This window comes from Ambystoma mexicanum, chromosome 7p, assembly GCF_040938575.1.
Source record: "Ambystoma mexicanum isolate Mex_15411 chromosome 7p, UKY_AmexF1_1, whole genome shotgun sequence".
Classification (NCBI taxonomy): Eukaryota; Metazoa; Chordata; class Amphibia; order Caudata; family Ambystomatidae; genus Ambystoma; species Ambystoma mexicanum.
In genome coordinates this window covers 944,454,180-944,480,615 of record NC_090939.1, presented here as the reverse complement: position 1 = coordinate 944,480,615, position 26,436 = coordinate 944,454,180, and the positions used below count along the sequence as shown (strand labels likewise).

At 46.6% G+C, this 26,436-nt stretch overlaps 1 protein-coding gene across 7 annotated transcripts in view; it reads left to right on the top strand.

Moving 5' to 3' along the window:
- The window catches only part of APOO (apolipoprotein O), a 1,477,911-nt gene that overhangs the window by 456,694 nt on the left and 994,781 nt on the right, over nucleotides 1–26,436 (top strand). Inside the window, exon 1 of one of the 7 annotated variants that reach the window (XM_069637279.1) lies at nucleotides 15,350–15,400. The exons of the other annotated variants lie outside the window; for them this stretch is intronic. Within the exon in view, the coding sequence (XP_069493380.1) occupies nucleotides 15,356–15,400 (45 nt within the window). The 5' untranslated portion in view covers nucleotides 15,350–15,355. Of the gene's footprint in view, nucleotides 1–15,349; nucleotides 15,401–26,436 lie in introns of those variants that run through there. 7 annotated transcript variants of the gene reach the window in all.

Below are 26,436 nucleotides of genomic sequence, written 5' to 3'. Positions count from 1 at the left end.
AACCGACATGCGAATACTCCCTACGTTGGTCCCCGGGAGGCATAAGGTACCTTGGGGTGCAGGTGTCACTGTCCAGAGCCTGCCGACAACTATGAGACTGTTGCACAGTTTGTGGAATCTAAGATGCTTAAATGGCATACTCTCCCATTGTCTCTTGCGGGCAGGCTCTCCCTAATAATAATGGTGTTGGTCCCCAAGCTCCTATACATCTTCGTGAACGTACCTGTTTGGCCTGGGAAGCAATTCTTCAGGCGGCTCCACTCAAAGTGCGGCCAATTCCTCTGACACTCCGGGGCGGTCCGCAAGAAGTGGCAACAGATGACCTTGCCCAATGAAAAAGGGGGTTTCACGGCCCCGGACCTTCTATTGTACTGGAATGCTGCGCAGGCTCAGCATGCCTCCCACTGGTACGAACATCTAAGCCCGGCCCCGCATGTAAAATTAGGGAAGAGAGGAGAGGGGGCCAACATCATGACCTTATTACTGCACCGTGCCTACCGAACAGTTGCCCCAGCAGACCCAGTGGCCAGCACGATCAAGGCATGGAAGAACATTTTGCAGTCTACACAAGAGCAATGCCCATATTATAAGTGGCTTCCCATATGGAAATTTCCCAGCCTCTCCCCCACACACGACCAACAACTCTCGCAGCACTGGGAAGCCCTGGGGTATCGGGCTCTAACTGACCTGTTCCCGGAGGGCCCATTTATCACCCCTCAAAATTGGCGGCCTGACCACTCTAATTCCGCGCTAGAGATGCTACAATATTACAGGCTTAAGGCAGCGATAAGGGCATTGTGGCCTTCATACCCAGATGAACCTCCAGACTCACCTGAACTCCAACACATTGTAAACTCTGCAAGTAGCAAGGGTATACTATCCTCCTTATACAAAATGCAGTTGCCGAAAGAGACAAACACATCCTTCAAACCACGGGAAGCATGGGCTAGGGAACTGGAAACAGAAATGACAGAGGAGCTGTGGAATAAGATGTGTGCATATACGAGCAAGGTGTCCCTCAATATCAGATTTCACTGCATACAATATAAACTCCTAAACCGGCTCTATTAAACACCGTATAGAGTGGCGAAATTCACTCACGCCCCGACTCACACATGCCCGAAGTGTAGATCAGAGGAGGCAGATCATCTAAACATGTTGTGGTCTTGCGCTGCGATTGAATTGTTTTGGGTGGAAGTGACGAATGCGCTTTCTGAAATAATTGGGTCCCCAGTAGACATGGACCCATTAGCCTTACTATTTGGAATCTGAGTTTGGCAGAGTGAACGGAAGATGTCGAAATTTTTCAATATAAGCACTATTGTAGCTAAAAGATGTATTCTGCAGTGCTGGAAGTGTCGCCATCCCCCTACCTCACAAATGTGGTTGACAACACTAACCTGGGTACAGAGTGTGAAGAGCACGATATCGCTGCCCTGCCTTCCTCTTCGCGCCCCAAAAACGAATGAAGTAACTGTCTCGCTCGCCTGTCTATATTTGCTATCTCCCCTACCAGACGATGTCTGCAATGGATATGTTGTATTACCTTTGTACGTTTTACGATGTCGATTGTATCTGATTCCACTGTACTGTACTTGTTTTGACCTCCTGCCAATAAATACGTTTTTTTTAAAAAAAGTTCAAAACTATTTTACTTATTGCAATAACATCTGCCCGCAGGGTGAGTGAGTTGCAGGCTCTTTCCTGTAAACCTCCACATAAAGTTTTCCACAAAGAAAGGTTATTCTCAAGGTGAAACCTTCTTTCTTACCAAAGAAGTCTCCGACTTACACTTGTCGCAAAAATCATTTAACCAACTTTCTACCCACCTCCCCATCCATGAAAGGAGGAGGAATGATTACACAGACTGGTCCCAAAAAGGGCTCTCAGTTTTTACATTTCTAGAATGGCTAAACTTTGCCAAAATTACCAATTATTCATTGGCTTTACTGGCCCCAAATGGGGTCTAGCTGTTCTAAAACAAACCATATCCAGATGGATTATCTTGGCTATTGGTGAATGTTCCAGATTAGCGGGCAAGGACCCACGGAAGGCCTAAGAGCACATTCCACAAGGGGCATGGCAACCTCTGCTGCTAATCAAAGAGGTATCTCAATCAAAGACATTTGTTCAGCGGCCACTTGGTCTTCTGATCAGTCTGTTCAGACTTACGTGAGACATTACTGTCTGGATTCATCTTCCAGTCAGGGAGCACAATTTTCAAAAACGGTCCTTCATTCGGTCCATGATTAGAACAAAATTTAATTTGTACTCCACCGTCGAATTATTACTGCTTTGGGAGTCTATCATAAGATGAGGAATACGTGGGAGGACACAATCCATTTGAAGAACAATTGACTTACCTCTGGTAATGTTCTTTCGATTGGATGTTCCTCCCACCTATTCCTCATCGGCCCTCCCAGCCTAACCCGCCATACAGTGTATGTGTTCTTACACTCTATGCTTTCTTGGAGCCTACGGTCTATGGTACGCCTAGTAATCCCTCTTCAGGGGTGGGGGAGAAACAGAACTGAAGCCAACGGGTGCTGTGTACGCTACTTATACTGATGATGAAGTGGACAGTGGAACGGAGGCCCTCGAGGTACATCGACTCGATGAGACAGCACACATCGCCCCCTGTCGAAAAACATTTCAGAAGCAGCCGAACCTGGAGAGATAATTATCATAAGATGAGAAATATGTGGGAGGAACATCCAATCGAAAGAACATTACCAGGGTAAGTAACTTGTTCTTTTGTTTACGGTGCTTAGCAGGATGGGGATGGGAGAGGACTTTATTGCCATGGTTTGGCTGCTCCACACCCTCCCCAGCGCGAAAGTCCAGGTGAATGGCCAACTCACATCTGCTATACCTTTTAGAGAGAGACACACGACAGTGGTGTCCACTTTCACTGCTACTGTTTGCATTGGCCATTGAATATTATGCTGAAGAGCAGGGAATCCCCATTCTCTGGAACAGGGAATTACTACTTATAAGTATACTGAAAAGAAGATCCACAGGAGGTAATTTATAAGAAAAGTATCAAAAAAATGTATTTAGCATGATGCATAATTGTTTTAAGGAGTAAATCATGAATAGATCAAAAAGAGCAACTATTAAATGCAGGTAAAATCACAACTATCAAGAGGCACAAAGGAAGTGACAACAGCTCATTCACACCTATCTCTCAGGAAATCTATCCTAATACAATCATCCATCGACAACTCAACAGTGTTATTTATACAAAACACTGAATGAAATGTCATATGATTTCATCGCAACACCAATAAATTACAGCATTCAACAACATGTGCGTATTTTCTTTTCTATTTTCTTTTTTCTGTCTTGGAGTGGATCTAAGTTGTTATCAAATGGAACACAATCGCATTTCCAAGACTGTAACAAGACTAACCGGTTTCGATTTGTAGGTGTTGTTCCACCACATCTTCATCAGGGGACAAAAGGACATTCTACAAAAAAAAAAAAAAATATATATATATATATATATATATATATGTCCTCAAACAATTACCAAATCCTGCAAATGCCATACACCAAGGCTATCCATTCAACCACGTGAGTGACCGAAACGACCATACTGAAGTCACCACATGCACTAGAAACCACAGTGACTTCCAAGTGGTCCCCCACTAACTCTGGTGCCATAACAACCCGTGCCTTCAGTGAGCCAAAGATGGTGCAAGATGGGGAGAGTCCAACACCACACCCTTATCGGAGCAAAAAGTGGTGATAAGGATGAGGAAAAAGATCTACCTGGGATGCTGGGCAATCTGCAACAGAATTAATTAGGACATGCTTTCACAACACTGTGTGAAGCATTTGTGGTACCCTGCTGTCCCTCATGGCAATGGTGTGGGGGCAGCACACGAGCCCCAAACATGGAGGGCGGATATCCTGTACTGTAACGTAATGGAGACAGAGTATGGTTGTTTCATGTATTCGCAAGCCAAACCAAAGGACATTTTGTGACCTTAGACGCAATAATGATCAAACAGTGGATGTGCCAAGCGGAACAACTAAATTCAAATTAATGCAGGAGCATTATTAACAGACTTCAATGGAGCAGTGCCCTGAAAGCCTCAACCAGATAAAAAAACAAACCAAAGTTTTTTTTATATAAAAAGATTTTTTTACATTCTTTTATTGTTCACAAATGAATAAAATAACATATTAAATCTATATTGGCCCATAGTACATATTGGGTCTTTGTAATAAGAACAAAGTGCATCACGTTTAAAGTGCTTCACAGTTAAAGTGCTAATAACACCCTAGTGGAGATCACCATAGGGTTCCACACAGCATCACACAAGTGGAAGGCCAGACACCCCAGTCGGGTGAAGGGGATCACACGAGAGGGGACTGGTATTCACAAGTGTGTATGCAGAAATGTATTTACCAAAATATACATGAATAACATTCAATCAATGGTAGAATATCCTGAGTAGAAAAATTGCACAGGTGATTAAAGTGGGGTGCCATTTGTCAACTACGCTGTAATAGAGACTACAGAATAATTTGGAGTCAACCTAGCAATAGTTTACATCACATTAGTAGTTTCGACGGATTAGAGCATCCAACTGTGCTTCAGTTGATGCCCTTCTTCTTCAGGACGGTGCACTCCCTTGTTGTTGAGCGCCACGTGATATGGATGAATTCAAGTATGCCTGATTCTAAAACCAACAATAAAGAGACAGCCACAGTGGGTGTTGTCAACCCTAAAAAATGGGGGATAAAAACACACACAAGGAGAAAAAACCTACAGTGGGGTAGAAATTGATCTGGATGGGACCATCATGAGAACATGATCCAAAAACAAAGTTCAGAGCAATCTCAAAACAAAACCGGGAGAAGTAATAAATACCATATTCTCGACCAGGCGAATAGGGACCAACATCATATGTTCTATTCAGATGATGTGTCAACCATACAACAGTCAAACTCCAATTAGTGAGTGTGCAGAGTCAAAACGCAAGGATATCTAATAAAACTGGGAAAGAAAATGTCCCTTCAACGCAATAGGCACGCATCAGCGAGGAGGAGGGTCGAGGTGAACGGAATTTCTACTGGGGGAACCAATCAACGTGGACCCACGAGGTGGGATGGCATTACGACTTAACTGGAGGGGGCGGATGTTGGCATGAGTGCTCAGCACTGTCTAGTTAAAGCTCCAAGATGAGTGTGTGACCAGAAAAGACACATGTAATAATACAGGTGTTGAATGGAGGGGGTCGCTATCTCGAACCACTCTGCATCGCATTGTGTTGTTGGTTGTGTTGTTTTGAACCGTCATTGTATTGGATGATGGCAGGTTGTTACTGTAAAATGATAAAGGAGTTTTAAAATAAAAAAAAGTAGGGGACCAATAGGGGGCGCAGGGAAACATGGCTGCGTAGAATTTCGGCTCCCACATCCTCCGGCACTGTAGCAATGAGAAAGAGCACTTTCATACCAACAAACCACTAAATAAACTGTGCGAGGCTGTAGGCTACGTTCCAACACACCATCTGGCAGGTACGTAGAAGCCCGAAGTGCAGCTGTAACGGAGACTGGTTCATGCAGTAGTCGTGGGAAATTGGGACGGGGAGGCCTAGCCGTGACCTGGGGCGCGGAGCGGTCCCGGCCCCTGTTGGAAGTAGAGGGACTTGCGTGGAACAGTGCGCACTCCACCCGTGACCCGTTACAACCCAGGGAACACGGGCACAAAGAGCGTACCTTGATAGAGCAGCAAACGCTGCAGAAGCGGGGCTGAGGAGGAGGGGCTGGGTGACGGACGCAGGCATTGCCCACCAGAAAGTGAGAGGAGCTGGTGAAGGGCAACAAAGACCTGCGGCCGGCACTGGTGGCCCTGAACAGAAGCGGACGGCCAAGAGCTCATAAGGCAGTGGTCCCGACTCCCCCCTCCACTACGAAGACTCAAAGGAAGGCGGAAGGGAAAAAATGAATAAGTAATAATAAAAGAAGAGTTTTGGGGGCGAGTGTGGGGACCCGGAACACCACCAGAGGACAAAAATAAAAGGTCGACAGCTCCCCCGCACCCGTCACCCCTCACTCACCAGGGCAATGCCTCACCAGGACAGCGCCATAAGTTCACTCCCAGTGGTCTCACCCAGACAGCGGCTGGGTCACCACAGACGGATCAAGTTGCAGCACCGCCGGCCGGAGTGGGAAGAGGCTGATTGAGAGACATGCGACTAGGGGCATAGGCAGGGGGTACCCTGGAACAATATGAGACTGGGGTGCCCTCGTGGCAGACACTGAAAGGGTCCCGAAACAGCATCTGCCACCCCCCATCCAAGCCCCACACCCCCACAGGAGCGCATTGTACCAATAATAAAAAGCAAGAGAGGATTCGTGGAATGGGGCACAACGCTACAGAGTAGTCCCCCCAGAGTGTATCCCTGGCCTCCTACACCCCCCCACCCCCTATGGCCCATCAACCTGTGAAATGGTGTAAGAGGGGACAGCTGCCGGGCTAAGATTAGCAATATAGTGGCAAACCAGTGCTCGGACCGCCGGACCCCTCAAACCAACGCAGCAGGACAGAGCTTCACGCCTGTTACACTGACAGGCTCTGCGGACTGCTGGCATAAGAACAAGACAAAGAGGGGGGAAGAAACTAAGAAAACAGGTCTTAAAGAATAGAGGGAAAAGACGTCCCGAATTAAGCAAGCAATAACACCGGGAGAAAGGAAGGCCTCTGCATCACAGACCAGTCCCTGGTTAGGAACCCCACGGAAGGGCCCCCCAAAGATAGAGGCAAGGAGAACGATCAAGGAAGCGCAAGTGACCCGGGCCACGGAGGAGAGGAGTGAAAGGGGAAAAGTGAATAAGGAGCCCAAGAACCAGACCGCGACACCTAGAGGATGGAATGAATAGATGAAAAAGGGAAGAAGGGCAAATAAGGGAGAGAGAAAACAACAAGAAAGGTGAAAGGAGAGGACTCCCGGCCCAACACGTCAAGAGATGGATCAAAGGGCTACGCAAGCCGCAAAGCAGGGAGTGGTAACGGGAAAGGCAACTGAAGGAAAGATGTTAACAGAGGCGGACATGTCTCTCTTATCCACGAAAGGGGACTCTGGCCACATCCTGGCAGACTTCAAAGCCCTCGCAGGGGACCTACAGGCCTCTATGGCAGACCTAGCGAACAGAGTGGGTACTGTTGAGAACAAGATAGAGGGCCTAGGAAGCAACCAGCTAAATGCGGATCTGGTGGAAATGGGGTTGGATGCCAGGATGAGAGTTAGAGTTGCGGGAGGAGGAGGTGATGCTAAAGATGGATGACTTAGAAAACAAAGAGAGGAGAAACAACATTCGAATACTGGGTCTTAGAGAAACGGCAGGAGAAACCCTGACGCAAGTGGAAGAGAAGGTCCAGTCCCTTGTGCATAGTTTCTTCGAATGCAGAAGGAGGTAAAGTGGTACAACTGGAAAGAGCGCACGGAGGAGGAAAGCCCCACGGAAAGGGTCCCCGCTCCATCATGGCCAAATTCCTAAAATATAAAGACAAAACAGAAGTACTGACCACGGCTAAACAGCGCAGAGAAGTAGATTTTGAGGGCTTAAAAGTGATGATTTACCAAGACTTGTCCAACTTCGCGCTATCTAGGCAACGGGACTGTAGACCGCTCACAAAATGGCTCCAAGAGAAAGGCATCGGGTACAAATGGGGATATCCTTTCTCGCTACAGTTTGAGTTGGAGGCGATTGAATACTGTATAACATCAACCGATGAGGTGGAGCAGGCACTGTGTCAACGACGGAACCTATTAGACCAGCTATGTGCAAGGGACGACAACTGCCAAACCCGGGCCCGCAGAGAAGGAAGAGAGGCAGGACGGGGAGGAAGTACATCGCCTCGTAGGACCCCTGTGGTGCCAAAGCAGCAGCCGGATAATGGTACGCCCGGAGGAAAGGGCTAAAAGCCAAGAACATTGCAGCAACACCAGATGGTAGTGAAAGGAACAGGAAAGGAGCGCTGGAGGGAGGGGCACTCCTCTACTTCAAAGTGGCCCTCTGCAAATAGGAGGGCGTCTCGGCAAGATCTATGAAGTTTGACAAGTTAATGTTACCAACGGTTACAATGTTCAAGGGGGAGTATAATGGGGGTTCCACCTCAGGAAAGCACTTGTCCATCACGAAAATATGAGACTTTACTGTAAACGAGTTGGTGAAAGGTATGAGTCAACGTCCAACCGAGAAGTGGAAAGACGAGTGAACGAGCCACTACAAAATAGGGACGGATGAGAGAATTGGGAATATGATTGTGGGCACTCTAAACGTGAAAGGCTTAAACTCATCAACAAAGAGCACTCTGGTGGCATGAGAGTTTCGTAACACCTCTCTGTATGTGAAGAAACCCGTGTGGTTAATGGTGATGAACGAGTTCTGAGAAGAGAAGGCATAGAACAGGTCTATTGGGCTTCTGGCCCGGTAAAGAGGCAGAGTGGGGATGATCCTGCACAAACAATGTAGAATACAGGAATGTGTAGTAATTAAACTCATGGAGTGGCTTCTGCTTGTAATATAGGACAGATTGGCGGGAGCAAGGGTTGTATTGGCCACAGCATATGCACCCAGGCAGGTGGGATTTATACAAAAGGCATTAGATGCCATACAAATGCTGGATGCGGAGCTATACATTATCAGGGGGATTTCAACTCCTGGGCGAACGAAGCGTGTGACAGGAAAGCAGTGCAGGAGCATGGGGCCCTAGGGGCAGAGGAGAGGCAAGGGCACCTGGTGCGAACAATAGAGACACGCGGCCTGGTAGATGTGTGGAGACTAACACACCCGAGAGAGAGGGGCCACACCTTCTTTTCCGCACCACATACAACATACACCAGAATAGACTACCTACTTTTGAATAGGGATCTAGGGGCAAGAATAATGGGATGCCAAATTGGGCCAGTGGGCTGGACGGACCATGATATGGTCCGGATGACTCTGGACATAGAAGGAATGCACAGGCCTGATAGCAGCTGGGAAAGACCCCCATGCTCGCAGACCAGCTCGCACAAGATATAGATGAATATTTTGAGTTAAACAACACTGGAGACGTGAGCAGGTGTGTGTGGCATGTGGGTAAGACAACCTGGAAAGGGTTGTTGATCAGAGAGGGCTCGCGTAAGAAACGGGAAAGAAGGCTGCAGGAAGACACACTCAGAAAATAAATAATTGAGGGGGAAGAAAGGATGCATGCCAGGGTGGGGGAGGGGGAGAGATGGACGTAATTACAGAGGCACTACAGGCAAAGAGAGACAAACTCAAAATGCTGCTTATGGGCGCAACCCTTAGCAAGTTAAATTACCTCAAGCAGAAGTTTTACGAGAAGGGGTAAAAATCGGATGCGCTCTTGGCAGCGAGACTTGGGGCAGAAAGGGCGGAAAGATGGGTAACAACCTTAGATGATCCTAACACAGGCCCTAGTCATACACCCACCAATAGAGCAGAGAGCTTTGCTCAATATTACGAAGAGCTTTACGAGTCAGAAGGCCTTGATGCAGACACAGCGATAGAAGAAACCTCCAGGGAGTAGACCAGATCTGACTCACGGGCCCAGAAATAGAGCATCTTGAGAGCCCAATAACCATGGAAGAAGTGCAGGAGGCGATTTCCTGCCTCCCGAATGGGAAAGCCACAGGGTAAGTTGGTCTCATCATAGGATTTTATAAAAGAATTCTCTGGAGTACTCTCGAGTCACATGGTGAAACTCTATAATAACATCGTAGAGACGGGAAGTGCCTGCATCCTTCAGTAAGGCATTAATAATTAAGGGAGAGACCCGGCCTAATGTCCGTTTTACCGTCCCATTTCACTGTTAAATGCGGATGAAAAGATATTCACGCGAGTACTGGCAACCCGACGAAAAGAGACAATGCCACGTATCATACACCAAGACCAAATGGGGTTCAGAGCGGGCAGGCAGTGCCCAGATGCGATAAGGAAAACTCTAGACCTTATTGGGACCCGGCGACTATGCACTACTGAGCCTAGACGCGGAGAAGGGCCTTCATATTCACAGTGTTGCGGAAGATAGGTTTTGGGGTTGGGATGTGCAGAGCTATAGGGGCGGTCTATGCAGCCCCCACAGCAAAGATCGTAGTGAATGGGAAAAAGTCCAGGGAAATTTAAAATTATCAGAGGCACGAGGCAGGGATGCCCACTTTCCCCATTGCTATTTGCACTGACAGTGAAGCCCCTAGGGATGAAAATAACGGCGGAAGACCAAATATGTGTCATCAAAGTGGGAAACGAGAGCCATAAAATAAGCATGTACGCAGATGATGTATTATTATATGTCTCAAATGCAGCCGAGTTGATCCGCAGGGCACTCCAGGTACTGGAAAGTTACAGGCGAGTGTCGGGATTCAGGGTTAACATGAACAAGTCAGCCCTTCTTCCACTGAGAAGAGAAATAAGGGAGGGTAGTAGGGAATGGGCAATCTGGGGATTCCAGTGGAAGAAGAAAGTATAAAATACCTGGAGGTAAGAATACCCACGGACCTGGACAAGTTATACAAGCTTAACTTCCCCCTGCTGTTGCAGAGGCTTTTCGGGGACCTTGAAAAAGGGTTGAGGCTCTCAATATCATGGTTGGGCACATTGAATGTTGTTAAGATGGTCCTGCTGCCCCGGGTTATGTATCTGTACCAGGCTCTGCCAATCGAGCTACTCAAGGCGCTCTTCACGGAACTAAAGAGGAGAATTAGTAGATTCATATGGCAAGGAAAAAAATAGAGGGTCTCAAACAGGATACTGCTACAGCCAGAGCAGAAGGGTGGAGTGGGACACAGACATGCAAACCTAATATAGGGCAGCCCAGTTTAGAGCCCTAGTCCCCCACTTATGGATGGACCAGCAGAAACAATGGGTTAGGATCAAAAATTATCTATGGAGGCTGGTCACACTAGGGGGATGGCTCTGGGCACCACGTAAGGCGATTCAGAGAAAAGCCAAAGCGCATCGAATGCTGGGATCGCTCTGGGAACTGTGGAGGGTCAAGAAAGAAATGGCAGGAGTTACAACCTGGCCCTCCCCACTTAGTCACATATGGGCCCCCCGATACGGGATCATATGCCAATTCATGCCAGATTCCAAGACTGGTTCAAGGCAGGGCTAGAAAGAGTGGGGCAGGTCCTCAAGAAAGGGGAATTCTTAGAGGTGGCCCAACTAGAAAAGAACATGGGCATAGGGAAAGTCTCAGTATTTAAATACTTGCATCTCAAGGGAGTACTGATGTCAAGCGAGTGGAGGAAGAAGCTACACAGAGAGCTGACAGACACACAAAAAATACTGAGCGTGGCAAGTCAAAGGAAGGGGTTGATATCTGTTAGGCAGAAACCTGCGCCGTTCCCTCTGGGACCACTGCAAAAGATTTAGGACTACAGGTGTTTGGCAGTAAACCCACTTGGTAGCAGTCTGTACCACACAGATTCACTTGGTAGCTGTGGCTGAGCAGTCAGACTTCCCTCAAGAAGAGTTAGGCAGTATACAGAGTATTCACAATAAGTCAAGAGAACACAATAGAACAAGTAAACACTGACCAGGGCTTGGTGTAAAAGAGATATAATTATTTATTTAAAAACCACATCTAGAAAAACACACAGGCACTAATAGTAAGCAATTCAAAAACACGGTCCCTAAAAGATATACATTCCCTTAAAAGAATATTAGACAAGTCTTTAAGTAAAGCCCCACTTATTTTCAGATAGCGGTGAGCGCTTAACGTAGATGGCACTCTAATAGTTCGTTTTAAAAAGGGAGAGAAAAGCAGAGAACAAATTGAAACAGAGCCCAACACTTTTACAAAAACATAACAAGAGAGGAAGGCAAAGTAAAACCGTGAATTCAGAGTCAGTATGCCGGATCCGCTTTAAGAGGATCGAAACGAAATGTGTCCAAGGTCACACGGTTGCAGTGCACAAAAGTCTTGTAATGGTTCAAAAAGGAGTTGGACCAAAGAAAGGGACCAGTTAGAGGGTCAAGGTGGCTAGCCCAGTCCAGAAGGTTAAGGAGTTATTACATTGTAGCAATCTTTAGAAAGGGAGGCCTGGCGGACACGGTACCTTAAAGTGGTGAGAAGACTCCAACGGGGGCAGTTGTTCCTGGCAGCGGGTGCAAGTCAGTGCTTCGTCCGGGGGAAGAGAGGATCTCGTCGTGGAGGAAGACAGGAGTCTGTTGCACTGCCAGGGAAGAAACCAGCCAGAGTTTCTCAGGTACAAGGAGCGGTCCGTTGATTCGCAGTTCAGTGGTAAGTGGCTATCCCGCCGCCGGGGTGCTTGGCAGGGGCAGTTCGACCACAAACCGGTCTGGGGTGCGAAGAAGGAAGGTTAAACTGGTTGTGCCCACCAGTCAGGGGAAGAAGCCTCTCCAGCCGGGAGATCTTCTCTGTCGTCGGGAAGTGGTGAGTCAGTTCCGCAGGGCTCCACCAGTGGTGTCGTCATGGTAGGTCGGCTCAGCTTCTCCCTCGTCGGATTCTCAGGTCCTGTGGCGACTTCTGAAGTTCCAGTCCCCAAAGCCCTGCTTTTATGCAGCATACCCCCATTCACTCAGCCTAGCTGTCAATCAAACATGCTAAGTGGTGAGCCGGCCGGCTCACCACTTGGACCAATCACACAAGAGTGCGACTTGAGTTACCAAGGTAACTCAGTCCAGGGTGCCTAAACCCCCTCCCACACCCCCTGTGGTACCCAGACAGAGTGGCACCACTTTTGGAGGCTTCTGTGGAGAAGCCTGCCAAAAAGTGGAACAAAGGGCTCGACTTGGGTTGAAGTCACAGAAGAGAACACAGATGCCATTTTAGAATCGAGTCCTGGCAAAAAATACCAACCGGCGAATTAATATTAATTAAATAAACCGGCGGTATGTTCGAGGCTATGAGAATTAAATAATTAAAGTTGGTAGCCTCGAACAATGGGAAAATCCCATAGGAAAATATTCACGGTCGAATATAAAAAGTAGTTTCCACTGCCACCAGCCAAAACTCGACCAGGGGGGACGGAGACGTGCCCCCTCGACTAACAGACCCCGGGGCAATCGAATTGCCCCGACCAGTACGTCCACAACATGATAGTTTGTACTGGTTTCTGTTTATAATTTCGGACTAGTAAAGCCAATGGTGACTTTACATGCCCTGGGAGACAGTACTCAGTCCCAGGGTATGGAGTCTATGGTGGGGGGGTCACTATGACACCCCTGTGTTACTGCACGGAGCGTGCTGTGTAACACACATAATAAAAACACATGAGACCCTATGGAGTGAAGGACCCCATAGCCCATAAAACACATTAACAGTCAAAGGAATACCATAAATCATGTCCAAGAGTGGGCGAAAAAGAGTCTCGCTCTTGGCAGGAGAAAAAACAAACTCCAGAAATCCAGCAAAGCTGCTGGGGGACTCACTAGGTTAGGAAATTCAGCCTAAAGAGAGAATTCTCCCTAACACTATCCAAGCTATATCAGACCCTGCTAGCTGCACAAGGTGGGGAAATACATATACAAAAAGAAATGGGAGAAGGACATGGCAATCAAACTAGATGCAGGACAATGGAAAGCATTTTGTGAGAATGCGCATTGAACATCTATTGCATGTAAGTACAAGCTACATGGAATTAAAGTTCTGTACAGATGACAGTGGGACCATGTTAGGCTGTCTAAAATGTACTCTAGGGTAGACCCCCACTGCTGGAGGGGATGTCTCCAGAAGGCGGACTACTGGCATGTGGGGAGGTACAAAAGTACTGGAAGGAAGTCCTGGGATGGATAAAAGCCCTAGACGGAGTGGAAAGGAGCCTTCACCCCTTTCTAGTGCTATTTGGAATAGAAGTGGAAGAGGGGAAATGGGTTAAGCTACCACATATGCCCTACTTCCTTCTGCTGGCATCGAGGGCAGTCCTGGCAGGGGGATGGAAGAGAGACAAAGTCCCAGGGGGATAGCAATGCGCCCAGAAAGCCTGGGGCATATACATAATGAACACTGGACCGGGCATCTACAAGCCCTGACCCCAACAAGAGAAATGGAATGGTCTACCTTCCTCGAGAGGTATGGCCCTGAGGAGCCACAATCCGGAGTAGGAGAGGGACAACTATAGAGAGTGGAAAGACCCAGAGACCACGAAGGGAAGACTGCAAACAGAGGGGAGGGTAAGGGGAAAGAAGTAACAAAGGGGAATTCACATGAAGTGCGAGAGAGTCAAGAGGGTTCCCGGATCAGATCATGGAAAGTGCAATGAGCAAGTGGTAAACAAAGGAAGAAGACTCCCACCATAAAGTGGCAAACTGCAACAGTGGACTATAAATGAAGAATTCGTAGGACACGTGCTTGGACAATTCTGAGGCAATCGGGGGGTTTGGGGAGAAGGAGGGTATTGGGTGGGGGAGAAGAATATGGAAGGGGAAAAAAACCAGCATAGAGGACGTGAAAAGTGTATTGATGTAATGCCGATGTGTGGTATCGTTGTTGCCCTGCAACAACAATATATATATATATATATATATATATATATATATATATATATTTCTGAGGCTTGTGGAATCTGCTTAGATCACATGCTGTGCATAGGCCGACATCTAGTGGAAGCTGTGCAGTATTACAGTTTGTTTTTTGAAACTCGAAAATGGGCGTCGACACAGGGCGTGCCAGTAATACTATCCCTAGTGTGACGTCCACTGTACCCATGATTCCTCACGCGTCTAGGACCCTCAGATTGTATTTTTCCTGACATGAGGTAGCATGAGGAGTAGCGTGAGTACAGATGATCCAAGCAGATAGAAGATAGATAAGATAAGACTACAAGCATTCATGCGCCTTCTCTCAGAGGGGAGGAAGGGTGGGTTGCATGTGAATCTAAGCAGATACAAGCATCAGAAATATGATTACGGTGAGTAATGTATCCCTTCTGAGGCTTGTGGAATCTGCTTAGTTCACATGCTGTGCATAGATTAGCGAGCAGTGTTAGAAGGAGGTGGGATTTGAGAAGGGTCATGAGTAAATAAATGTCTTAGAACCGCTTGTCCCACTTGAATATCTGTCTTGGAATGGGTGTCAATTCAGTAGTGCTGAGTGAAAGTGTGAATAGAGCTCCAAGTAGCTGCTTTGCAAATGGTGTCAAGGGGAACATTTGCAATGAAAGCCAGAGTGGCCCCAATGCCTCTTGTCGAGTGGCCTATGCACAGCATGTGAATCTAAGCAGATACAAGCATCAGAAATACGATTACGGTGAGTAATGTATCATATATATGTGTGTGTGTATATATATATATATATGTGTATGTTTTTTTAAACTAGGAGAAATTGCACACCCTTTTCTTACTGTTTGCTTAATAGGAAAACTGGATGTACATTCTGCAGCAACTGCATATCTTACAAAAGCATCTGCACGTGAGTACAATTGACCTAGAATACTAAGTAGATCGACATTCATACCTAGTTTCATCATATGGGTCCATGACATCGATGTATCCACTTTATTGAACGCCATGGATCAATGCATGAATGCTAGCTATAGATACCATTTCTTCCCCCTGTAGTATTTCTCAATCAGGAGCGATATGTTATGACATTGATCTTCTGTAACCACACCAGGAGCTAGGAACATCTCTAGATCCTTTCTTATATATAGGGATTAGTGTGCTTATATGCATTAATCAGGTAATTTACGAGATACCAGAACTGCCCTAATTACATTACATTTCAGGGAGGCCCATAGCATTACATTAAACATATAGAAGTCACCTTGCACCCCATCTGGACCAGGCGCTTTGAGACTAACCCGTTCCTTAATAGCCTCAGTAGTCTTAAATAATGAAAAGGCATCCACTCATTTCTTCAGGCTATACACATTGTCATAATCAAATTGTTATAGACCCTTCTCTCCTAGTTGGCCATATAACAAGCTGAAATGTTGCTCACTTTGTTTTCTCAGCATGCATTACACCGCCAACCCCATCCTGTCCACTGATACGCTCCCATAATGCCTCTTCTTTCTTCTCTCTATCCTACCTGCCCATCTACCTATTGCTGCCAGCCATGTACCCCTTCCAGAAGCTTAAGATGGTGTTCACACTCAACTCCCCTTCCCTAGTTGATCGGAGGCATGTGATGAATGATGGTTAAGGAAATATCGGTACACCAGAGAATGTGTTGGAGTAATTCAGTGGATAGGAATGGAGAGGTAATTGGTAAATATATGCAACTTTGACAGTACACACTATCACTAGCCTTCAGACATATATTCATTAATGCACTAACTAGTATATCCTGGGTTCTGTTCTACTCAGTATTTATTAGACTCTTTGCTGAAGATTCAGGATTAATCCTCTAATCCTTAGTCATAACCCATGCACATACACATTGAGCAATAGCACATACATACGGTGGTGAGACTCCAGTCTTTCCCCAGTCGCATGTTTGCTTTTGTTGGGAGCGTATGCTGTGTGGAACTGCTGCTGCGCCTTTAACCTAAAGAGATAGCCCATAAAGACTGGAAGAGGTGCGTAGCGTTGGTTGAGATTCTAGTCTCTGCCCAGTTGCACGTTTGCTTTTGTTGTTCTATGAGGTACCCAACGTGATTGGTGGAGCAAGTGGGTCCATGAACACGGCAACAGCGACGTACAGCCTTGCTGAGGCGTAACGAAACTGACTTGATTTGAAAGGCGAGTGAACAAGAGGCTGCGAATGTGATTGGAAAGCTAAATGACTCTCAGAAAACTCTACACACACAGATTGTAATAGACACAGCTGTAAATACGCTGCAGAGTGTAAAGAGAAGTGAAATTGACACAGAAAGTAAATTGACGAGTTTAGAAATAACCAATGCTGAACAATTGCAGGTCGACACAGCTTTTGTATTCTCAGATGTCCACCAGCAGGAGAGTCTGACGTCAACACGGGTGGTTTGTGACCCCTACCAAAGCATCATTAGTCACACGGTAACCCAAATAAACAATCAGAGCCATGAAAAAGAACTAAGGTATAACAGCAACAAAATTCGAGCCCGCAACCTCAAATCAGTAGGTGGTTGGCAGTGTTTGCTGAAAAGATACCTTGCACTGATAACGTGGAATCAAATGCAATAACACACTGTGAGATGGATTTAGAAGTCAACAAAATTGACAGGAGGACCGTGAACACATCGCTGCAAACTCAGAGCAAGCGGTATTAAAGGAAACCATCAAAAAAAGGGCTCCTACCTGGAAAGTAAATAAAATGTTGACGCAGAGCAAGAAAATCATATTGTGGCAAGATTAAGAGAGCACGCAGCAGAAATGAGGGAGTGTATCATGAACAGTCTCTGCGCTTCTCTTTTGAGGAAAGGTTCTCTAATAAAGATGGCACCAAATACATTTCAACTACTACCTACGTATCTAAAGGAAAATAACAATTTTTGACAGGCCTCATTGCTCGGAATGTTATGAATAATGTCTTGAGTGGTGATAAAAATGACATAGATCAGAAGGCCGAAACTGCAAATACTGACAGAGTTTCTCCGGGAGACATCAGTAATGTGCATGATAAATCTCAAACAAACAATGATTCGTCTAATGTGCAGTGCTCGCCGACCTATTCACCGCTAAGTAATCAATCGTGGGATAACTAATCACACCTGCACTCTGAACTCTCTAACGAGGCAGCAATGCAGATTCACAACATTATGGCAGCTCTCACAATCTCGCTTGTCCTGTTTGTAAAGCTATATGAGGATATTCACAGCAATCTAAAAGACCACAACACTCTGCTTGCCATGACTCACGCAAAACCTCTACATTTAGAATTCTTTACAACAATCTGAGATAGGCTTGACACTGAGGTAGAGGCCTCAGCGAGGTGGCAAGCCCACTTAAGTGATATGGTTAAGTGATATGGTACAGGGTAAACCCATTGAGGAAACAAACATGAAGGACGCATTGCTGGAATCCATAAAATGGATCAGGTAAAACACGAAACCAAAGTAAACGACGTGACACATGATCAACTAAATCATGTCAGTATACCAGATTCTCAAGATCTTGGGCAACACAAAGGACAAATGAAATTAAAGGAAACCAACAGAAGGAAACAAAAAAGTGCTACTGCAGTCTATTTACGATCAAACATCTGAACTGGTAAATGATGCAATTATGATAACAATCTGTCCAACATGCGGAATTCAACTCCTCAAAGATGAGCGAAGTGGTGCTCTTTTGAAAAAATACAATTTGTAAGGTGATCACTCAAACCAAACTAAAAGCCAAAACCCAATTTGTCAGCTCCCCGAAGAACGTGACAACAAATACAACAACAAATGTAATGAAACCTGAACACAATGTCACATTTAATCCTGCGTTAAAAGGCCAACGTGGAAGACCCTAGGCAGGGCTACTGACAATGATCAAAAACAATTTTGGATGTGCGATCAAAAAAAGTGGAACCATCACTCCGTTTATCCAAGTAATGATCCTCCAACATTTACATATAGACGGAGACTTTCCAAGATATACAGTGATCCTATATTTATACTGGAACCCGAGTTTAATTTCGACAACCAAATTTATCGAAAGAATAAACACAATAATCGACAAATGCCAATTGAGTTTACAAAATGTCCACCTTCTGCTTTGTGGCGATCTAGACCAAAAGGGAATGCTGAGAGATTTTAAGCATACCATAGTGATGAACCACGAACAAAGAAACGTTCTGTGGCATCAAGAGACAACCCTCAGGAACTGCTACATGCTAAATGGTCAAGCGACCAGTGATATTCCATGCAAAGGGAAAAACAGTGCTTACACCAATGATTACATATGGAGCTCATGTAATTTCAGGCACAGCATCGAAAGACTAGACATAATATCAATGGATCAAAGCGATCACGACGCAATCTGCCTGACTTGGAAAATCCAGAAAAAGACTTTAACGAGACTTTGTTTGCTGGAAGCAATGGTAAATCTAGGAAGAAATTGTCTAAAGTTCCCCGTGAATCGCATCAAAACGCTAACGAAAAATATCTAGAGTACGCTAAAGAAACCCATACTGGAGTATCCTATATGCCACTATTAGCATCCTACCAGGTGACACAAACTGGGTTTAAATATCCATATGATAAACCAAAACATCAACATAGCATTGAAGTGGCACAACAGAAAAAATTGCTAAGGAACGATCTCAAAAAAGCAAAGATGATCCCACAACCACTGAGATCATGTGTGTTAAGGCAAATAAAGCAGTGCTATTGCAACTGGACATCTGCATTCCGATTTACATTGAGAACGTGAACAAGGGGAGGAGATGCTTATGGCAAACTGCAAGTTAAACGGTAGAGAGACCTGGACATTGATAAACAAAATCATTTCAAGGCAACAGGCGATTCAAAGAAATAGCGTAACTGAAGACCAATGGATAGATCATTATACTAGAGTATTTACAGACATTAATAAAAAGACAGCCATGTGTAGCCTTGGCAGATTAAAATTGATCAAACTGAGATTAGTAACCCCATCAGAAAACTGAAAGCCTCGAATGCACCCGGACCAGACGCGTTCACAAACAACATCTTAAAAGAAGCACCGGAAGAGTGGGCCAAACTCATATATGAAATATTTATGAAGATAACAGCAACTGGCAAAATACCTCAATCCTGGGCAACGTGCATTATAGTGCTGATCTACAAACAAGGGGACAGAATGGAACCCAGAAACTGCGGACCCATTGTCTTATTAGATGTCATCGTAAATCTGCTTGCAGCACACATTCAAAAACTTCTCGTGTGCTGGGCAAACAAAAATAACATCATGGATAAAAGGCAAACTGGCTTCACAAAAGGAACAGGAGCTGATTTCAGTCTCTTCATTCTAAACGTTCTAAAAATAAAAACAATCAAAACTAAAATACATCTGGCCTTTATTGATCTCCAACAGGCCTTCAGTAGTGTAAATTGGTCAAAAATATGGACCAAATTGCGTGGCTGGAATTGTCCTGATGAACTGGTGGAAATCATAAAGGCTTTCCACAACAACACTTCAATCCACATACGGTTAAACAACTAAGGCGATTTATCTGCAGAATTAAAAACAGATAAAGGTGTGAAACAAGGCTGTCCTATTGCGTCTACACTATTTAATCTTCACCTAGCAGATTTGCAGCTAAATCTCAAAGATATGACTGTCTTTCTTACGAAAATCAACAGTCAACACATTGCATGGATCCTATACGCAGACGACTGAGTGTTGATTGATCACACTCAAATAGGACTCCAATCCACATTAAGCCAGCTAGAAGACTACATGCTAAAGAACGATATAACGATGAACAGTAAGAAATCAAAAATCATAAGCATTGTTCATGGGCGTAAGAAAACTAGATCCTGATTCCAAGATGGCCGCTGGGGCAGAGAGACGTGGTTAAGTCTCGCTCCTGCCGGGCTGCATCGTAGCACCACATTTAGCACCAGATCCGAGGATTAAAGCACCTCCAACTGCTGCCAACCCCCGCAGGGACCCATCGCTGCAACGGGAAGGGGAATCGCCACAGGGGAGAGAGCAAGCAGAGGCAGCGCCGCTCGGAGAGCCACCCCTCTGAGAACGCAGCACGCCCCACGCGACCGGGGAGAAGGAGAGGCCGGGACGGGGACCCGTCTGCGGATGACAAGGCGGGGCATACCTGCACAGCGGCACACACCCACCAGGTGGTGGGGCCTCAGCGGCGAAGAAAAAACACCCGGTGCGAAGGCACAGGAGGCCGCGGGCAGACACTAGATCCGCCCCTCCAAGCAAACCGTGCTCCGTGCCAGGGAACTGAACGACAGGCGTGGAAGAACCAGAGGCCGTCCCCCGGCAACGCAGCGTATTCAGCAACAGGGGTCAACATTTCGGGGAAGAGGAGTCCCGGCTAGAGCTCCGGAGCCGAGGTTGGGCTCTAGCACGTGTGGAAAAGAACGAGCTGAGAAGGGAACGCACTGCCCTAGGACCCGAGGAGTCTCATTGACAGGCCGGACGGTACTACAGGCGACAGGAGCTCCCCCCCTCCTGCACGGAGGTCTCAGGAGGCCACATTCAAGGTGGGAGCCACCCCCCCTCCTCACTGGGCACCCCCACAAGGACAAGTAAGCCATTCTGCACCCAGGGGGCAAATCCCTACACACTTCAGCCGATGTACTTTGAGCATACAGGGGTAGGGCGGATATAAAGGGAAGAGACAAGCAAAGAATCAAGGACTCTGCCCCCAGATCCAATACCAGCATTGGGGGCAACTAAGCAAGCGGTCTCTGGAGGCTGGAGGGCTAACAAGCTCCCCTGAAGAGAGAAGGCAGTTAAATATTAGGGATCATTACCAAGCAAACTCACGCCGCCAAATCAAGAACAGCTACGCGGACGCACCCAAGGCACAACACAGCTCCCAAGGAGCAAATAAACCCAGTGAGTATTCCACAACTTAAGGGCAATGTCCAAGGCAAAGGGTAAAGGGAGTGTGACGCAACCAAACCAGCAATTGGATAAACAAGACTCAAGCACACTCCAAATGTGGGCGTCCGATACCCCCATAACCACCAGGGGTAGGTCGCAGGATGACCCACCAATGGATTCCATCCCCCCCAACACAAGTAACCAACCCCGTCAAGGGATGACATGCACCCCTGGTTCGTGGAGCTGCAAGACAAATTCATGTCGACATTTCAAGACCAATTTGCCACAATGAGAAACGACATGAAACAGGCAGTTCAGGACCTAAAGCAAGATGTAGCCAAACTGGAAGAAAGGACGGACACTCTAGAGAAAATTGTGCAAAATGTTGAAGAAGAAGCACAACAAAATAGTGAAACCCAGGAACACTTAGTGCGATTAACCCACAATTTAGAAATCCAATGTGAGGACCTAGAAAATAGGTCCCACAGATCTAATATCCGCATTAAAAACATGCCTGAGACCGCACTGGATAAAGATCTCAAGAAAGCGGTACAGGAAGTGTTCAGGGACTTAATTGAAGCACAAGAAGCAGACATTATAGGGATCGACAGAATACACAGACTGGGCCCAAAAAGAACAGGCACCCCTGGGGAAAGACCTAGAGATATACTGGCAGCCCTCACATCATACCCACAGAAAGAACATATACTGAGGAGAGCGAGGCTGGTAGACCATACAAGGATGAATGGGGCAGACATACAGCTTTACCAGGACCTGGCATCGGTGACGTTACTAAAGAGGAGAGAAATGGCACCATTGATAAAAGAGCTGATCGCAAAAGAAATAAGGTACAAATGGACATTCCCTTTCGGCCTGCTATTCGAGAGGGAAGGGAAACAAAGAGTGACAACCTGGGAAGAAGGGCTCCATATAATGGACATACAAGCAGAGGAGGAAGGAAATAGGGGCATCAAAGCAAAAGGGGAACTGCAAAAAAGGCTGAGAGGTTGGGAGGTGGTTCGGCAGAAAAAGAAACCAAATGGTAGGGGGAACTCCAAACCGGCAACAGTGGAGTAGGGAACACCCACACAAGACGATGACAGGGGGCATCCCCAGACTACGGAACTCGGAGAGGCACTCTACGAAGGAACTCGGAAAATGTAATTCCCGGCGGCCCGGCTGGAGATCAGGTACGGGCACGCAGTAGGTCTGAGGAATATGCGGGGTTTATGACTCCCCGCAAAGTTTAACCCGAGTCCACAGAGGGCAGGGAGCGATAGGCGCAACGCCCTAGCATCCATAGGTACCCGGGCCCTCCTCGGGATCAAAGTTGGTTGTTCGTTTATAATGGGGGGGTTAGGAAATTGGGGGGGGACGGGAGAGCTACTCCAGAAGATAGCTGGAATCACAACACTCGGGCTCGCATGACACCTGATCAGGGCCATTTGCAATGGGGAAAATCAGAATTTTAACATTAAACGTTAGGGGCCTGAACGCAGCACAAGACAGAAGGAAGGTTTCCCTCAGAGGGTACAATGTACTGGCACAATCAAACGCAACTGAAAAAAGAGCGGGGGTTCTAATCGCCATATTGGGGAGATGGGACGCGACACTAATAGATGAGCAGACAGACAGGGAGGGGAGGGTCGCATTCGCCAGTGTTTTGCTAGAGGGCTCTAGGCTCACCGTGGCATCAATATACACACCAAACACGGGCCAAGATGGATTCATGCGGGATACGATGGGGAAATTGGAAGGGTTCGCGAAGGGAGAGATAATACTGGGGAGTGACGTTAACATGGCATGGCAGCCGCAATTAGATAGGAGCGAGGGGGACCACAAAACCAAGGGGCCCCATCCAGGCATCTTGAGCAAAAAATTGATCAGATGGCACTGTGTGATGCATGGAGGGAACTGAAGGGTCAAAACAAAGGCTACACATACTATTTGCATGTCCACAACACGATGTCGCAAATAGATTATTTCTGGGTGTCGGTGGGAATGTTGGGCAAAGTTCAAGGGATGGAATTAGGCCCAATTGCACTCTCGGACCATGCCCCACTCTGGCTGGACGTACAGAGCCCGGGGAAGGGTGGGGGACTCTGGCAATGGAGACTCCCGCAAGATCTGTTTTTAGACCCGGTGACTGGAGAAGCAATCAGGGACAAGATAGCAGAATATTTCGAACAAACCGACACTGGGGAGGTCCCTTTGGGTACGGTTTGGGAAGTGTTCAAAGCAGTTACCCGGGGACACATGATCGCTCTGAAAGCCACCAAGGACAAACAAAGGAACGGGTGGGAAAGAGAACTTGAAAAGAAACCTACTGATATACGAGAGGAGCTATTGATACACCCTACCAGAAGCCTTAAGAAAGCACTGAGACACGCGCAAGGGCAACTGGAAATGCTTCGCAATAAAAAGGCAGAGACTTCCCTCCTCTATCTCAAGCAGAGATACTTTATCAAAGCTAATAAGGCAGATAGATTCCTAGCGAGACAACTCTCCACAAAACAAAAATCATTAACCATCCTAAACATTAAAGACGCACAAGGTGAGCCTCAAACACGCACTAAGGACATAGGGGAGGTATTCAAGACAGTCTACCAAAATCTATACGTGACTGAGCACCCAGACGAGGGCGATCAGAGGGCGATCAAAACAAATTCCTGCAATCTCTCCCCATCCCAAAGATATCGGAAGAGCAGAAAATAGCATTGGAAACTCAAATCACGGAGGATGAGGTGAAGAAAGCAATAGCAGGACTCCCATATAACAAAGTACCAGGCCCAGATGGCTTCATGGCCCCCTTCTATAAAAAATATGTGGATATACTCGCCCCATTCTTAACAAAACTATTAAACACCTTCAAAGAAAGCTGAAACATAACCCTGTCCATGAATGAGGCTAAGGTCCTAGTATTCCACAAACCAGGCAAAGATCCCTCCCTCCCTGGTTCTTACCACCCAATAGCATTGATAAATTTAGACTCGAAAATATACACAAAGATCCTAGCAGCCAGGCTGTCTCCGCTACTGTCCTCCCTAATAAACCCAGATCAATCAGGCTTTATACCTGGCAGGCAAACCCATGACAACTTAAGGAGATTGACACACTTAATAGAAAAAGTAGGCATTACACACACGCCAGCCACGCTACTCTCACTCGATGCCGAAAAAGCTTTTGACCGGGTGGAATGGTCCATACTCTTCAAAACACTAGAGCGAATGGGATTTGGTGAACGATATATAAAGATGGTCAAAGCCAACTATATCTCCCCATCAATAAGAATAGCGATCAACGGGGAAGTCTCAGACAGGGTTGAGATTACCAGGGGGACAAAACAAGGATGCCCATCATCTCCCCTCCTATATGCTATATTCCTGGAGCCGATGTTAATTAAGATTAGGGAAACTATCCAAATAAAAGGGATAGAGATGGCAGGCAGACAACATAAGGTAATAGCATATGCAGACGATATGCTACTAGCCCTGGAGGACCCCGGGAAGTCACTACCACCTACGTTGCAGGAACTGGAGGCATTCGGGGAGATATCTGGCCTGAAAATCAATAGGAACAAATCCGAACTACTACTATTAGCGGGGGGATAAAGAGGCACAGGTAAGGGTGGCGGGATCACTAGGTCTAAAACTTGCAAAAGAAGGAATCGGGTACCTGGGTATAACACTCACGCATAGGGTGGATTTACTGTACAAAGGAAATTACCCCTCACTACTGGCCAGAGTGAAAAAGGACTTGGAGCAATGGTGTCTGCTAAGGATAACATGGTGGGGTAGAATCCAGTCGGTGAAAATGAACATTCTACCTAAGCTGCTGTACCACTTTCACGCCCTCCCGATAACAATTGCAAACTCATTCTTCAAAGCACTGTCAAAGACAATTTCATCATATATCTGGAATAGAAAGCCCTGAGGGTTGCAAGATCGGTCCTCACGACACATGTCAAAGAGGGGGGAATGTCACTACCACACTTCAGGAAATACTACCAAGCAGCGCAACTATGGGTGCTGAAAGAATGGCTGGGTGATGACCAACAAACACTCTGGGTAACTCAAGACAGGGCGGTCACCAGGACCCCGCTGGAAGATATCCTTTGGAAGCTAAAACAACATAGACACCCGAATCTCCGCATTAGTGAAATCATGAAAACTCCACTGAACGCATGGGACGAACAGACATGGAAGGGCACCATAACCAGGGCGACAGTACCATGCATGCCCATTTGCAGGAACCCACAATTCCCGCCAGGAGTAGAGCCCGGGGCCTTTGAGAATTGGGAAGAGGCAGGGTGTAGGAAAATAGGAGAAATGTTCCTCGACAAGGAAGTAAGACCTTTTGCAGATTGTAAAACCATGTGGAACTTGACGAAGGCGGATAGATACAAGTACGAACAGCTCAGACATTGGCTTGCAACGCCAGAGATTACTCAGGCGGCGGCCACAAGGGAGTTAACCCCATTTGAAAAATACATCTTATCCAAATCAGGAACCAAGGAACTGATCCCCACACTCTATAACTTCATCAATTCACAGGACGAAGAAATAAAATGGACTTGCATGAAAAGATGGGAAAGAACACTAAGGGAAGAAATCCCATTTCAGCAGTGGCAGAAGCCGTGGTCGGGCATTCCCAAACTAACACGAGCTGTGCAGACCAGGGAAATGTGGACAAAAATAGTCGCTCAATGGCAGTACACACCGGAGAGGCTTAACAATATGTACCCGGGAATGTCCAATCGCTGCTGGAGAGGCTGCCCAGAAGCCGGCACGTGGAGGCATATCTGGTGGGACTGTCAAGGGATCAAAGGATTCTGGTCGGAACTGATAACAGAAATGAAAAAGATGTTCCCAGAGGCGGACCAACTGGGGGATAAAGTGTGGCAATGCGGGATGATAGGGGATCAGTCCAAGAAATATAGCAAGGCACAATGGAGAAGTTTCATGGGCCTGGTCATAGCGGCATGCGCCACTATCGCCCAAAACTGGAAAAAGCACGACCCACCATTGATCTACACAT